The 16,263-nt window shown below is 39.3% G+C and overlaps 1 protein-coding gene across 3 annotated transcripts in view; it reads right to left on the bottom strand.

The window, feature by feature from the left end:
- The window catches only part of DYNC1I2 (dynein cytoplasmic 1 intermediate chain 2), a 42,187-nt gene that overhangs the window by 25,492 nt on the left and 432 nt on the right, over positions 1-16,263 (bottom strand). For 2 of the 3 annotated variants that reach the window (XM_006138976.5, XM_006138977.5), the window contains exons 2-4: positions 14,452-14,569; positions 11,181-11,295; positions 2,892-2,982 (exon numbers count right to left, since the gene is read on the bottom strand). In XM_006138976.5, coding sequence (XP_006139038.1) covers positions 2,892-2,982; positions 11,181-11,295; positions 14,452-14,559 — 314 coding nt within the window. In that variant the 5' untranslated portion in view covers positions 14,560-14,569. Of the gene's footprint in view, positions 1-2,891; positions 2,983-11,180; positions 11,296-14,451; positions 14,570-16,166; positions 16,188-16,263 lie in introns of those variants that run through there. The other variant, XM_089779757.1, reaches the window with a different exon arrangement.

The raw sequence follows: 16,263 nt of genomic DNA, 5'->3' as shown, positions 1-16,263 counted from the left end.
TAGTATATAGGAATAAGAAGGGGAATGGATCTGTTACAGGTCACTTATATAAAATAGAGCCTACTTTATAATTTAATCTTGCCTGTAAGGTGGTAAGGGGAGTAAATCTATTTCACCTAATGTTGGTGTCTACTTCTAATTCTACCAGGGCACAAAGCAGCAATTTCAAACAAACTTATGTGAAATATTAGCAGCTAAACAGCTGCTTTTAGTAAGCTTTTATATGCTACTATCTTTTGTAAAGATTGTACAGTACATTATTTTGTAACAGAAGCTGAGAAATAAAGAGCATGCAATATGTTTGTATGCTAGGTCAATAAAAGGTTTTCCCATATGAATCTTTTAGGAAATTATTTTCAATCTAGAGAGATGGAAAGTTGCTCCCAATAGTGTAATAAGATGTGGCAAAACATATGAAATTTTGTGTGTCTTTAATTATGTACTAGGTTGTTGTAGTAGCAAGCTTTTAATTAAACAGGTATCCACTTTTAATTAATGGTTTAATTAGAAATGCAAAAGTTTGGTTTTATTATCTGAAAGCAGGAACACAATAGTTTTCCAAGTCACTGGAAAAAGTGTCTATTTCTTGCAAATTTCTGTCCATATGTCCAAAATAAATTGCTTTCAGCGTACTGTTAATTGTATTACAACTCTCTCCTTTCCCCTCCCACATAATATACACCATTAGAGTTTTGCAAAGATGTATTGATTGCTGAAGCAAATTAGTATGTTCAAACTCTTTCACTCTTTTCAACTCTCAAGTTATCTTCATAAAATTTAGCCTAGTTTCTTAGAGGCTGCTCATTCATTCAAACTCACTCCCTGAAACACTTTACGGTTTCTTCATTGGTATAAGGAATACTGGGGCTTGAGACATTTACAAATGAGAAATCTTGAAAGACCTACATTGCTTGTTGGATTTTTATTTTTTTCAGACTAGAGATGATCTTCTCAAACCTAGATGGCTTTCTGAGATTAGAGTTCAGCCCTTTATTTCTGGTGACTATGATATAATACACTGCTCTCCAACTATGTAACACCTTAAAATATGAATTATCCATCAGCTTTAATGATTAAACTTTAAATCAGTTGCCTAATACTTCAGAAATATTAACTAAAGCCTCAACATCTTCTGGCATAAGTGTACATTATTAATATAGGCTTCAATATACTCCATTCTATGTTAGAATAGTAAGTGATATTGAAATATACAATATTTCAAATGTTCTCTACAGCCCTGAATTTTTATTGTGTTCCTGAGATACATGGGGAGTGGGAGAGAGAAAGGAAGAAGAGCTGTAATAAACATGGCTACTTGAGCAGATATGCAAAAGGTTTATTGATGGAAAAGATTAGGAGACAAAGTTAGGCAAATTGACAGCAGCAGTGGACCTAAGGCCTGAATAGTTATTTACTGCTTATCAGATCATTAAGAACTGCAGTTGTGTTCCAGTCGGTATAAGGGAAGAGAGGCTAGCTAACCAAGAAGACCATTTTTATAAACAGAATTGCTGCATGAGAGGAGCATTGTAATCATGTGATCACATAGCTGTTTACCACACAACCGAGGAGGAATATTGCATCTAAAAGGATAAAAGTTTACTGATAAAAGGATCACTATCAAACTTTTAGAACTAGATACCCAACATTGATATGTACTAATCTGGGCATATTGACAACCCTCTGAAATTTGTTAACTCCTTACCTCTAAACTAAACTATTCGTGCAGAATGATTTTTCCAAATTCAAGCGTTTTTAAATATCAGTTTCTTACCAAGAGTCCAACTGTACTAATATACTATACATAGAGACAGACATTTTAGCACTTTAAATTATCTTCAAGTATAATCTCGTGATCAGATCTCCTGACTCCTAATGCAATGCTCTTAAGTTCTAGTCCTCTTCTATCACCGACTCACTATTCGATCTTCAGCAAATTAGTTTATCTATACCTCAGTTCCCTCATTTGCAAGATGGGAAAACTGCTATACTGTACTTTCAAGCTCTGTAAATTGCTGTGAATGCTAATGTGTAGGGTACTTTGAGATGCATGGATGAAATTATAGAAGTGCAAGATATTATTTTCTTTCAACAGTTCAAGGACCTGTGTCTTTTCTATGCTTAAGTGACAATCATTTATCTGACTGCATATGCAGAATACACTATGGTGAAGACAAGATTTATTAGTTTGAGATGAATTCACTATCAAATGTACCTGAGAAGTTTTTCACATTAAACATGTTTCATAGACACTTCATCATTCAATATTACACATGGATGGAATTTAATCTTCTGATATTTTAGATTAAAGCAGTGTTATCAGAGAATCAACTCTACCAACTGAGCTAATGGATTATGATACAAACAATTCACAGATCTCTTATGGACTGTATTACTAAAATATGATAGTTACTAAATGAAAGAGGACTATTACCATATATTTCATTATCTCAAAAGTAGGCTTGAGCTACAAAGATTGAATGAAATACTAATACAAAGCCGCACTCAAAATACATAGTGTCCAAGAGTAGTGAGTAAAGCAATGTGCCTTTGATAGAACATTCTCTATCCTCCCACCCACTTTAAACTATTGATCCATTAGAAACAAACCATATCGGTTCTCCTTAAAGATAAAAAGGAATTCAAAGTTTTCATTTTACTTCCAGCTTCAGTATTTAAATACAATACATTCCAAGATAATGATCTGAAGATAAAATAGTTTTGCACAATCACTAAAGTTAAAACAACTGAACAAGACATGCTATGTGGTTTATATTAAATTTGACATTTTCCAATTAAGCAATTAACACTAACTCATTTTAAAGCACTCCTCAACCTATAAACATTTGTGACAACACTTCAACAATTTAATGTGAAGAAAATTACCATACCTAGGTCCAACAGCACCATCACCAGAGTCTTGGCTTCCAGCCTCACTTGGAGTACTCACAGATTTGGAAGATGGAGACATAGGTGGAGGGACTAAATAGTGAAATAGACAGGTATCCGCTGTTACTACTCGTAGAGGTTGTACAGCTTAGGATGTTTCCAAATTAATTTAACATGAAGTATTTAAAAGAAAGTGATGACAAACAAAAAAAATACATGGATGAAAATGAATAGTAAAAAAAGAGAGGGGAAAAGACAACGTTAACATTTCATGCTGGAGACTCATGCAATTGTTTGGCATTTAATACAGCTGGGATTTATATAAGGAGAAAAAAAATAAACCCGGGAGAAAAATGACTGGTGAATTTTTATTTTAAATCTCACTTTCTACAAAATGCTGCCACCAACTTTCAAAGGAGACAATTTCCCTGAACTTATTTAGTAATGACATATTGTAAGAGCTGTTTTCATGAATTAAACAGACCATAATGTGCATTATTTAAATTCAGCTAAATTTGCTATTGCTTCAGTTACAACTGTAGCAATTAAAAAAATAAAACAGTACAGATTAAAACTTATCAGGTAATAGTAATTAGCACTTAACTCCCTCCCCCCCAAAACAGCTGCTATTCTGAAACGGTCTGTTAAATTAATAATAATAATGTTATATTTAAAATCTCCTTTAAAAGTTTCTAGCATTTTGGGTGAAGATTGGCAACAAAATTTAAAAAGCATATGCTCTCGTGAATTGATACATAATGAAGAGTGACATCATGCAATTTAAATACCATGCAAAAATTATGTTTACCCAGTCTAAAAATTATGATTTATAAGAATGGTCTAATCCAGCTTTATACCTTTGACAACCTAATAATGCTTCAAAGCTCTATTTTTCATTGATACAAGACATAAAACAAAAAGTTATCCCCTAAACTGGGGGTTTAAAAAACAACCCCCCTCCACAAACTACCTCTTCTCCCCCAAATGGAAAAATTATTGGTAGAGTTGTAGATATATTTTTACTGGGTAGTCACTGCCACCTGCTGGGTAATTTGCAGAATGACCGCCTACAATCTCATAGTACTGTATGATTTTATCCCTGTAACTTGATCATCTTAAATGTAATTAACATAGGAACAGACAAGCATGACTGAAAACTTTCTTTGTTGTCACTAAACTGAACAGATAACACCTGAAAACAAAGTTAAGGGATCACAATGACCAGACTATCAACTGAGCTCAGACTGTGTACAATAGGAAGAGCCCTATCAAATACATGGCCATGAAAAGTACATAATGGACCATGAAATCAGTTTTCCCTTGTGAAATTTAGTTATTGGAGGAGGTTAAAAGGGGCAGAGACTGGATGGAGTACAGGTGCTCTTACCATGCACCAGGCTTCAGATGCTAGTTCCAGCAGGATTGGGGAGGGATTCCCCTGCACAGCTGCACAAGGTCCATAGCTACTGCCTTCAGAACCCAGCTCTGAAGGTAGAGCAGAAGGGCAGTAATCCTGCCAACCCCTCTTCCCTGGCCAACAATACCTTTGTAACTCCCCACAACCCCTTTTTAGGTCCACACACCCCCAGTTACAAGTTACAACACATGAAACTTCAAGTGTAAATAGCTGTAATCATGAAATTGACTAGTTTAAAAATTCTACAATCATGAAATTGACCAAAATGAACTGAATTTGGTAGGGTCCTAATAATTTGCAACTCAGTATTTAATTCTTTATATGACATTGAATATCAGAGCCAAATCTAAAATCCATTTAGGTATACTGCAACTTAAAAATGTGTATATTTATGCTCCAAAGCAGAGCATCTCTTTCCCACACTCCCTTAAAAAAAAAAAATCTAAAAGGAAGAAAAAGAGGACAACAAATCACTGACTTTCCAGGATTTATTTCATCTTTGGAAGCATCTGCTTACTGTACACAACTTCATAGATCATGGAAGAATCATATACGAAAAAGGTAAGAATAGCAATTACAAAAACCCTCCAAAACACACAATTACATGACTGTTTCCTGAACAGGGGAGTCTGAAAGGGAAATCCCGTGCTAAAGAAGTGAATAGTAATTCTTCGGGTGAGTGAATTTGTGTGAATGAGTAGTCCTGTAGCACCGTAGAGACTAACACTATATATGAGAGAGAGAGAGAGAGAGAGAGAGAGAGAGAGAGAGAGAGAGAATGAGAATCATGAGCTTTTGTGGGCAAAACTCACTTCCTAAAACACACACAAGCTCATGATACTTCCTATATTTTGTTAGTCTCTACAGTACTACAGGACTACCCGTTTTTTAAAGTAACAGACTAAGGCACTTACCCCTCAGACTTTTGTGTCGTTTTTCTTTTGGCTTGCTTAAAGTTTACAATTTGATCTATAGGGAACTGTGTGTTTGGGGATTGAGTAGGAGTAGGGACCAGAGGCCTGCTGAGTGTGCAAGGCTCAAGCCTACTGCTCTGATCTTGAATCAACCCTTCACTGTGTGCTAGTGAGGAGGCATGGCTCAAAAAGGCCATATTGCCGATGCCAACACTGCTCCTGTGTCCAGACAGAGAACCCAATCCTAGATGACTTTACCCAGGTCCTGGTTTGAATTTGCAAAGACTGTGACCTGCTGTCCCCATCATAGAAAGCCAGGCTGGGTTAACCAGCCAGTGCAAGAGGTTTCTATGGGTAGAATCTCTCAGGAAGCAGGTGAGAGAGTTACAGGAGGATGTGGCTAAGCTGAGGAGCATGCCTGCAAGTGACTGAAAATACACACATGGAGTAGAGACCTCCAAGATTGGAGAGGACAGCAGGAGCACCACTGGAGCAGGAGGAAACAGCTCCTTCATATGAAGAAGGTGGGTGCTGGCTACAGTTGATTCCAACCCACCCTCCAAAGATATAAATAAAAGCTTGCTCCCCTGGCAATGAAGGATGAGGAATTCCCCCAAAGATGGAAGAGAAGAAGCAACAAACCTCCCAGCTTGCTCCCCTGGCAATGAAGGATGAGGAATTCCCCCAAAGATGGAAGAGAAGAAGCAACAAACCTCCCAGGCTGGAAGGAATATGACCACCATTGCAGAAAGAAAGCAATGATGGATAACCTTGAACAGATCACACATGACTACAGAGCTCTGGAAATAAGGGTGAGGGAGTTGGGAGCACAGTGGTGATGTCATCAATCCTTCTGGACAAGAGTAGGAGGCCAGGCAGAAACAGATATTTCCTGGGATGACTACAAAGTTGTGCAGTCACTGACCTCCCTGAGCATGAGATTCTATTCCAAGAAAAACTGTTGAAAAGAAAAAAGGGTCCACCTATTAAAGAAGGTGGAAGAGTATCTTTGGCTACACACTGGCTAACCTACCAAAGAGGGCTTTAAAACTACACTGAAAGGGAGCAGGAGACAAAAAAATCCATAGGTAAGTCCAAAACATGGAGGCCTGGATGAAGAGATGGAATCCAGGGAAACACAGGAAGTCATAGCAGGGAAGAAAGAGATGAGGAAATATGAAAGGGAAATCTAAACAATATCTTAGGCATTCAAGTAGTACCGGGAATAAACAACTACAAATACTAGGGAATAACCACAATTACAACATATTTAGCCTCACAGAAACTAAGTGGGATAATTCATATGACTGCAATATCCATACAGAAAGGTACAGCTTGTTCAGGAAGCAGAGGCAGAGAAAAAGGGATGAGGGATTGCTTTGTATGTGAAATATATATACACTTCTTTGTCTCAGTAAAGGTGTAAGAGACACCTGTTGCAAGTCTCTGAAAAGATAAAATGGGTAAAAAAACAAGAATGATGTAAGAGTAGGAATTTACTATACAGCACCTAACTAGGAAGAGAAGGTGGAGGCAGCACATTTTAAATCTAACAAAATCATCCAAAGCACAGGACTTAATGGTGATGTGGATCTTGAAGTATCCAGACATTTGTTGGAAAAATAATATAACAGGGCACAGATGATATGACAAGTTTTTGGAATGCAATGAAGACAACTTTATTACAGTATGTGATGCAAGTGACTAGAAGGTAGAAGCTAATCAAAATTTAATTCTGACCAATATGAACAAGAATTTGAAGGTGGAAAGCAGGTTGGGCAAAAACGATCATGAAATGATTTAGTTCATGTTTCTAAGGAATGCTAAGAAAGCAAATACAGGCAGTCCCCCGTTACGTACAAGATAGGGACTGTAGGTTTGTTCTTAAGTTGAATTTATACGTTAAGTCGGAACTGGCGTCCAGATTCAGCCGCTGCTGAAACTGACCAGCGGCTGACTACAGGAAGCCCGAGGCAGAGTTGCTCTGCCCCAGGCTTCCTGGAATCAGCCGCTGATCAGTTTCAACAGCGTCTGATTCTGGATGCCTGGAACAGAGCAGCTGGGGTGCTGCTGGGTTGGTCCAGTAGCGCCGAGGAGCGGTGCTGCAGGACCAACCCGGCAGCGCCCCAGCTGCTCTACCACAGGCGTCCGCGAGAAAAGCCTGGTCTTCTGGGGAGGGTGGGATCACTAGCTGCGCCCCCCCCCCCCAGCAGACCAGGGAGACGCGGAGATGCTTTTCTCGCCCCGGAGGACGCGGGCAGCTGGACCACGGCGCATCTGGGCGGTCCCGCCGCCCGTGTCCTCCATGGCTTTGCTCCGCGTCTCCCTGGTCTGCTGGGGTGGGGGGGGGGGGGGAGGGGGAAGAAAAGCCCTATTCGTAAGTACGGATCCGACATAAGTCGGATCCACATAACTCGGTAACTGCCTGTAGCAGAATAAAGGCAGACTTGAACAAAGTCAGAACTGGCAGAGAAGATCCCACAGGATCTAAGGGCACAAGAGCAAACTATAGGTTCGACCTTCCTGGTCTGGCACCCTCAAGACATGACTGGTTCCAGATGAGCGATTTTTCTGTACCAGGGGAGGTCAAGTCCAGCTGAGACATGTGCCAGTTCTATAGCCCAGATAAGCCACACATCAGCTCCTTCTCCTCCCCCGCAGCCCACCTAAGCAGTGGACTGGCTCTCACCCCTCACTGCCTGCAGCCCAGATGAGCTGTGCGCTTGCTCGCAGGCCCCCCAACCCTCTGCAGCATGCTGGGACATTAATGGTCATGCCAGACCACAGAATCCCAGATTTTAGAGGTGCAACCTGTATCTCAATATGTAGAAATAAGTAGTATGGTAAAAGACACCCTGACTTTATCAGGAGACTTTGAATTACCTGGGGGGAAAAAAGCACTACATTATTAGAAAGGAAAGAGTAGTATTTACTCTATGCCTTCCAGTTCATTTGCATTTGAACCAAGTCTCCATTATCTAAAACAACTCCTATGTACAGCATAGCTGAGTGACTTATCTGTAGTACAACATGTACATGCTAAAGGAATAGACTCTCATTACCAAATTAAATGGAAGACCCAATTTGGGGTTTTGGAAAAAAATGATTATTTATGCCTACTAAAACTGATTTTGTTCCTCCCCAAAACTCTTTTATTAGAGTGGAAATTTTACACTAGAACTCTCTAATGTACCTGCAACAAAAAGCAGATCTAAAACATTTTAATATGAGTAGAAGAAAGACTAAAATTGAGCAAAAGATATAAAAAAAAATTGACAAAAAATAGTCCTTTGATACTGGCTTATCAAGAGGCAACTTGTAGTAGCCTCTCATTTACTTGTGGTAGACAGATGTATCTATCAAACAGATTTTCAAGTAAAACAATGATTTACTAAGTCTCCTTTATAGTAAAATTGATTATGAATATTAACACTCAGCTAAGAGGTTTGAGGACCAATCTCTTTAGGCTCTATCAATCAACTAAAACGTCTACTCTTCCTAGTTAATAAGTGGGCTACTGGGAAGAGCTCATCAGAGAACTGTTGAACAGATTTGGGTAAGGGATCCTTATGACTAGCAATACAAATACTGTAATACAAAAAGTATATTATTTCTAAATCATTTTCAGGGTAACTTGGTGTTATTGCAATGCCCCCTTGTGGAACATTTCTAAGAAGGAAGTCTTCCCCCTTCATGGGGACAATGCCTATTTACTTATCTCACAAGACACTCCAAATAAGGGTGCTTAAACTTGACTGTTAGAAGATTAAAATTTTTTGAAGTAGTTGTGTGTTTCACTAAGTATGTAAGAAGACATTAACGATATGGTGGTATTTAATAAAACTTGGAATAAAGGACTGGTTCTTAAAATTGGATTACAGACATTTTAGGATGTCAAAAAATGTAAGAGATAGGAATGAATAATTAGTAATACAACCTACTGCTAAAAGATGCCCAAACTCTAAATGGTAGGCACAGAAAGAGATATGCAAACATCTGTGGAGTACAGTTGCCAAAACAGTGACTTAAGAGACAGAATTCTACCCTCACAAATCATTGTAGACCATTACTGAAGTTAATGGAAGATGATATTAATGGCATCTCCATGGTCACTTTCAAAACAAACAGGGATTGTTTCAAAAGCAGATGCAGCAAGGTAGTCAGAGAAGGCATATGTCCATAATTGCTTTTCCATTACCACACTGCTTCATATTTGCAAGACAAGACTTAGAAGGATATCCCAAATCAAAAGGTTAATTTTAAATCCTGGGAGCTCAACAGCTGGTGATGAGAGAAGTGTCTGAAATTCGTATATCTTCTCCAGTCCAACTCTTATTCAGAAAAATATGACTAAGGAAGTCCAAAGGCTGAACAATCAAACATACCTGACGTATAAACCTATCCAAAAAAGGGGTACGATCTCAGGCAAAAACAGGGAAAGAACAGGTATCTTTTCCTAGACAGTTAAAACTTACATATGACCTTACTGTTATTCCCTTTATTGGAAGTGAAGGCACCTTTACATCTGACAAAAGACTGCTGCAGATTTTAAACACTCTGTTCTGATAACATTTAACAGCATAAGCAGAACTGTGTGGCTGCATCTAGACTGGCAAGTTTTTCCACAAAAGCAACTGCTTTTGCGGAAAAACTTGCCAGCTATCTACACTGGCCGCTTGAATTTGCGCAAGAACACTGACAATCTTACATTAAAGATTGTCAGTGTTCTTGCGCAAATACTATGAAGCTCCCGCTTGGGAAAAAGCTCTCTTGCGCAAATGTTTTTGCACAAGAGGGCCAGTGTAGACAGGTAAAAACTGTTTTGTGCAAAAAAGCCCTGATGGCGAAAATGGTGATCGGGGCTTTCTTGCGCAAAACCGCATCTAGATTGGCATGGACGCTTTTCCGCAAAAAGTGCTTTTGTGCAAAAGCATCAGTGCCAATCTAGACACTCTTTTCCGCAAATGCTTTTGATGGAAAAACTTTTCCGTTAAAAGCATTTGCGGAAAATCATGCCAGTCTAGACGCAGCCTGAATGTTTCAGAAAATGCAGAGTAATCACGTTTGTCAAAACAAGGAAAGAAAAACCGAACACACTAGAAAAGAGAAGCCTGAATTAATACTGAACATGTATTGATGGGAAGAGTGTTAATATTGAAATGAATGATGAATTAATGTGTATAAGAAAATACAAACTTAATTTTAACTTTGGGTTATATGATAAAGGATGCATATTGTTTGGTGCTAGAGGAGATTTTCCTGATGAACATCCCACTTGTGAGAACTGATCACTATTTTGAGTGTTGTTCCTTAATAAATATTTGTTAAGCCAATCTGCTGATTAAGTGAATCTCAATCCAACACCCATAAAATTATTTAGAGGTTGAAGAGTATAAGATGAATTAAGTAGTAAAACAGAACAAAATACACAAACTCTGCCTGATAATGTATTATATTAAAAATCAGCAATTGTGGAGAAGGGGACAATTGCTAGCCAAAACCCTGCCTGCTGATAGATGACAAAATACTAATATGCTGTTCAGGGAAAATAGGAGGAAAACAAACTTATATGTTACATATAATGCAGACCAAAAATGATTCTCAAGAATTCACCTTTATTTATGCTCTGAAGGAAAGCTACTTTGAAAAGATATTCCTCAATTTTATTTTAAAAGTATCTTTATTTAGATCTCAGTTCTCAGGGGATGGTCTTAAATACTGAACAGAGTTCAACACTTTACTAGAAATAGTTTGTAGAAGAAGAGAGATTAAGAATTTAATTGTGTGCATCATTTAGGATTGACAAATGGTGAAGTACGTAAGACAAATTGTGCCACGACAAGAGACACTTGCAAGCTAGAATCACTGAGTCAATCATTTACATTTAATTGGTTCTAGTACTAATGCAATATTCTTAATGTAGAATCTGAGATATGAAAATTAACTGCTATTCTTCTTACCTATAGGAGAATCTGGAGTTAATCCCATGCTTTGAAGCAATGCTTCAGCTTCTCTTCTTTTCTTTTCGAGGTCAGATTCATCTTGTACAGGAAGAACTTCTTTCTTCTGATCAGTCTACAAAAAATCAGGGACACAACCTATGTGAGGCAGTATGTAGCTGATGTAAAGCAGTGGTTCCCAAACTTTTCGGCATCACACCCCCTTTTTGATTTTTGAGAAAGCAGGAAAACTTGTTGAGGAAAAAAATGAACTGACTGGGGCAGCAAAACTTGATGGGGGAGGGGGGATTGGGTCACCTCACGCTCCCCCTGGAATGTCTTCATGCCCCCAGTTTGGGAACCCATGATGTAAAGCATTCTATGTTTTCTCATATATGAAACCATTTAGTCATTTTTCAGCATCCACTCTTCAGTGCCTGGGGACCAGACCAGTGCCAAAGCAGAGAATTTGCCAAATCACGGGAGGTTTATATTGTCTAGCAAAATTTCCAATCACTTGGACTGCTTACTGGGCTCTTAGACATTTAGGGGAAAATTAGAGCTAAATAACAGCATGGGACATCGAGACTCAGGACTGGTGGCTGTAAAAAAAACTTTATGGGGTTACGGGAAATTTGGCCTCAACCATGATAAGTGGACATTCAGCTAACTAAAATCATGCTGGACCAAGGATGTTGCTGGACCAGACAGGTCCAACCACTATCATGAGTTGAGCTTGGAAAAGTCTGAGCTAGCAATCTTCAAGCTTCCTTTTGCAAAAAAAGTTAAGATTTCTTTATGTTTCTTAATAAGAATGGTCTGGAAAAACTTCTAGAACAAGGTTCCCTCTAAGCTGCACAGCCACATAGCTACCTTAGTCTCGTGCAGAGGCTCAGGGCTGCTGTGCACGAAGCTGCTGTGGACAGGGAATAGGCATGCTCTTCCAGCCCCAGTAAGGAGCTATTGTGGTGGGGAGGACAGACACACTCCTCCGGCCCCAGCAACAGGACTGGATTAAGAAAAGGGCTTTAAAGGCTACAGCCCATATTGGCCCACACATCAAAATTCATTCCACACATGGACATAAAAAGTTAGAGGCAACACTACTCTAGAACTGTTATAAAGAAAAATACTAAGATTTTCAGGCAACAAGGGAGACAGACAGACAACCTTGGCCAATAATGTGACTGGATACTCTGCCCAATATGGCAAATATGTAAACATTTAATAATTAGGACAATATGTAGATCATGTGCTAGCAGATATGAAAATATGCAGAACTACTACTCTGTAGGGGTGTACATGGACTGTTTAGGTTTTCTTGTCAATCTCATAGGTTTCAAAAATAAAAGGAAAGGATGAAAGAACATGAAAGATGATGTCACACACAACTAGGAATGTGACCAACTAGTTGATAGGCTAGTTGACTAGTCGCTCTTCCACCTCACTGCCTCTATCAGAAAGAGGCAGCAAGCAGAGGAGGGGGACAGAAAGGGGTACTTCAAAGTGGCAGCAACACATAGAGCCTGTGGCCAGAACCCAGCCTCCACGCGGCATTGTCACTTTGAAACGTTGCGTGCAGCCTGGGGTCAGCTGGGGTGTCCCCAGGCTGTATGCAGCGTTTCAAAGTGGCAGCACCACATGGAGTCCGGAGTCAGCATGGGAGTCCCCAGCAGGGGAATCCCCAGCTGACTCGGGGCTCCCCACGACGCTGCTGCTTTGAAACGTCATGTGCAGCCTGACACTGGGCTCCCTGCCAAGTTTCAAAACAGCAGCACCACATGGAGCCCTGGATCAGTGGGGGAATCCCCAGCTGACCCATGGCTCCATGTGGTGCCTTGGCCTTTGAAATGTAGAAACAGCCTTACAGCTTTTGCTACACTTCAAAGGCGGAGGCGCCCTATTGACTAACTATTCAATTAATCAATTACTCAATATTTAACATCACTACACAGAACATAACTGATAGATGCAAAGTACAAATTAAGTTGTTTCTTGCCATGCTCTACAAAACAAAAGGAAAATAAAAGTAATCAAACACTTCAGAATATTATTTGAGATAATAATCAAAATATTAATGGTTGGGCCAAGTGAATTTTAGGATTCGAGCACACTCAGCTCCCAATAACATGAGCTCACATTAAAAATCAAATCAATTCTCTTCCAACTGGTCATTGAAAAAAAAAAGGGGGGGGGGCAGGGTAATTTAATGAACATCCATTATTATACGCAAATAAGTTTACTGCTTATTAATTTGAAGAAATAGAATTCAAATTGTTCATACAATACAATAAATTCATCTCCGTCACATAATTAAAGTAAATCACACACTATCACTAGCATTTTTTTGTAAAGATGAACTGATCAGTCAACAGCAACCCTTTGAAATGGTAGAAAACCTAGATAAGTTGATTTTCTCACTATGTAATGGTTAAAGGTAAACACCTGCTTCTCACTTCGATTTGTGCCAACTCTGCACTTTTACTGATTATTAATTGTATCTTCTAACATGCAGAGTAGATGGTGATGGCCTGATTACTGTTTTATTTGAAAATGCAGGTTGAAGAGCAGAGTTGGCTATCAGGACACAATATTCTATGAGGCCATTGAGAAGGACACTGAGGCTACACTGCAATGCTATTTCAGGATACCGGAGTATCCTGAAATAGCTATCCTGTGTCTTCATGGAAAGCCTGTTGTTTTGGGCTCACTATTCCAACATCCCCGTAAACATCATTCTACAAGGCATAAAGGACGTAGACAGCGCCAAATGATGAAATAAGCAATTTCGAAATAGCATTGAAATAAGATATGCAATTTGCATAGTTCAAACTGCATGACTTATTTCAAGTTACGGTGCTGTGTAGATGTACCCTGACAGTCATTAGAAATACAGTGATAATGCTGAGGGACATATGCGCTGAGGGACGTATATTTAATAAAGTAATTAAACACTTTTCAAAGTTTATGCAATTTGTTTACTTTCTACAGAGAGATCTGACTCAATCACTTATTTTCTGTTTCTCATGCACTAGTACAATGCAGTTATGTTTGGATTTCTAACAAGGCATGGGGAAGAAAAACACAATCATTGAAATATTTCTATTCAAAACTGGTGCATTAGCTCCCCTTCAAGTAAAAGAATTGCCCATTTAAGTTTTAGACCTACACTACTTGATAGCACACCTATAAATAACATGAAGCAAATTAATAAATTACTCAATTCAAGACAAGTTACAGCAGATAAACAAGAAAATCATCAAATGTTTACTTATAAAATATAGGTTCTTACTTCCTTTTTCTTTCTTTCTTCCTCCTTTCTTTTCTTCTCCTCCCTGATTTGCGCCAAGCGCTGCTTTTTTCGCTCTAATTCTGCCTTCAATTCACTTTTGTCAGACATGGCTAGAACTCTGATCAACATGAAATGAGTATTAAACAAGTCATACAATACAGAGAGTGAAATATTTTAACATAGTGAACTTTCATGATTTTTCAAAAAATTTATCAGTTTGATAAAATATACTCACTGGGCCTACCAAATACAAAGCTTTGGGGGGGGGGGGGGGGAAGCAGCTTTAAAGAGCTAGCTAAATAGTCTTTACACCGTTGCCAGGCTTCCCTCACTCAACTTATCCTGCTGACTACCAAAAGAAATTAGAGTCTCTAATCCTATAATGAATCTCTGTATATGAACAAGGTCAACTACATTCACGATCAAGGCATAGGACAGCAGGAAAGAGAATATCAACTGTGAACTGCCTTTGTATTTTAGTTCATTTTAAATGTTCCCCTGCTGCAGTTTGACAGCGACAACATATTCTGCAGTATGCAGCTGTACTAAATTTATGTTCTGAATCATGAGAGGAAGGCCAACTTTATTCTGAATTAAAACACAAGGTAAGTATAATTTATTAAAACAGAACATAATTTGAACTATACAAATGTAGATTACTCAAAATATTCTTCTTTATGATTTTTTTGTCTAAACTGTCTGGGATTTCCATATATTATTCAAAAAAAGATGCAGACAAAGATGGATTCAGGACATATAATTGACCATGCATTTATACTGTGAATGCAGCAAGGTTTCCCGAACTAAGCAGATTGGTAGAAGCGGTGAGATCATCCACATTAAACAAAAGTACCAAAACATTAAAATGCAGATAAGAAGAGCTGCATACGTATTGGATGGAAGAATAAGAGATCAAATTTGCTGCTGCAAAGTAAATTCAAATTAAGCCAGAGGAAGTTCTATAGTGAACATGAAGAGGAGATATGAATTAGCTTAAACCCCAATCCTGCTAATAGCGTTACAACATGCTTAATTTTAAGCCCAAGCAATGTAACTATTCAAATGCCTAAAGTTATACACTTGGGCAAAAGTTTGCATAAGCAGTGTTTTTCAGAGAGGAAGTTAAAAGTTGTAAACAATTAACTGACAGCTGTTTGTTTTCACATAGATACCTGTATTTTGTCCAGTGTAAATTTTGATGTTTGTTTATTTTCTATATTTTAAACAAATGTTGCCAACAGATTTGTTTTTAAGATCAGCAAATCTACTTCAGGGATGAAGGGTATGACTGCATGCTTTTCTTTAGTTTTTAATAAAGGAATTGGAAGTTTAGTACTAAGTTTACAAAACAAATTACACGTGTGGTGACGCCTACAAAAAGCCAGTTTGACAGCACTGCTGCAACTGCAAAAAGACTACACGCGTCTTCCTGATCCGGTACAGCCACAGGGTAAAGCAGAGACGCCGGACAGGCGCGGTGACAGCAAGCGGCGGGCGAGAGCTCGAGGGGACGCGCCGCGCACGGTGGCTTCATTGTTGCTGCTGCACAGAACAGCGAGCCCTGAGACGCCGCAGGATGCCAGGACTCGATCCAACCTCGGCGCTTCAGCCCAGAGCCTCCGCCCCACAACACAAGGCGGAGGCTGCCCCCCCACCGCCGCTCTGCCTCGGCCCTGCCCCACCCCATCGCGCGGGATGCCTCGCCTGCCACAGACCATGGGAGGTTCCTGCTCCTCCTCTCCCCACTGCCGGCGGTACCGGGGGTGAGTTCTCCCTGGGAGTCGCTGGGGCGTGGCGGGGAGGGACCCCGAC

This window comes from Pelodiscus sinensis, chromosome 7, assembly GCF_052426305.1.
Source record: "Pelodiscus sinensis isolate ZL-2025 chromosome 7, ASM5242630v1, whole genome shotgun sequence".
In the NCBI taxonomy this organism is placed as follows: domain Eukaryota; kingdom Metazoa; phylum Chordata; order Testudines; family Trionychidae; genus Pelodiscus; species Pelodiscus sinensis.
Note: the sequence above shows the minus strand (reverse complement) of the source record. Positions and strands in the feature narration are given on the sequence as shown.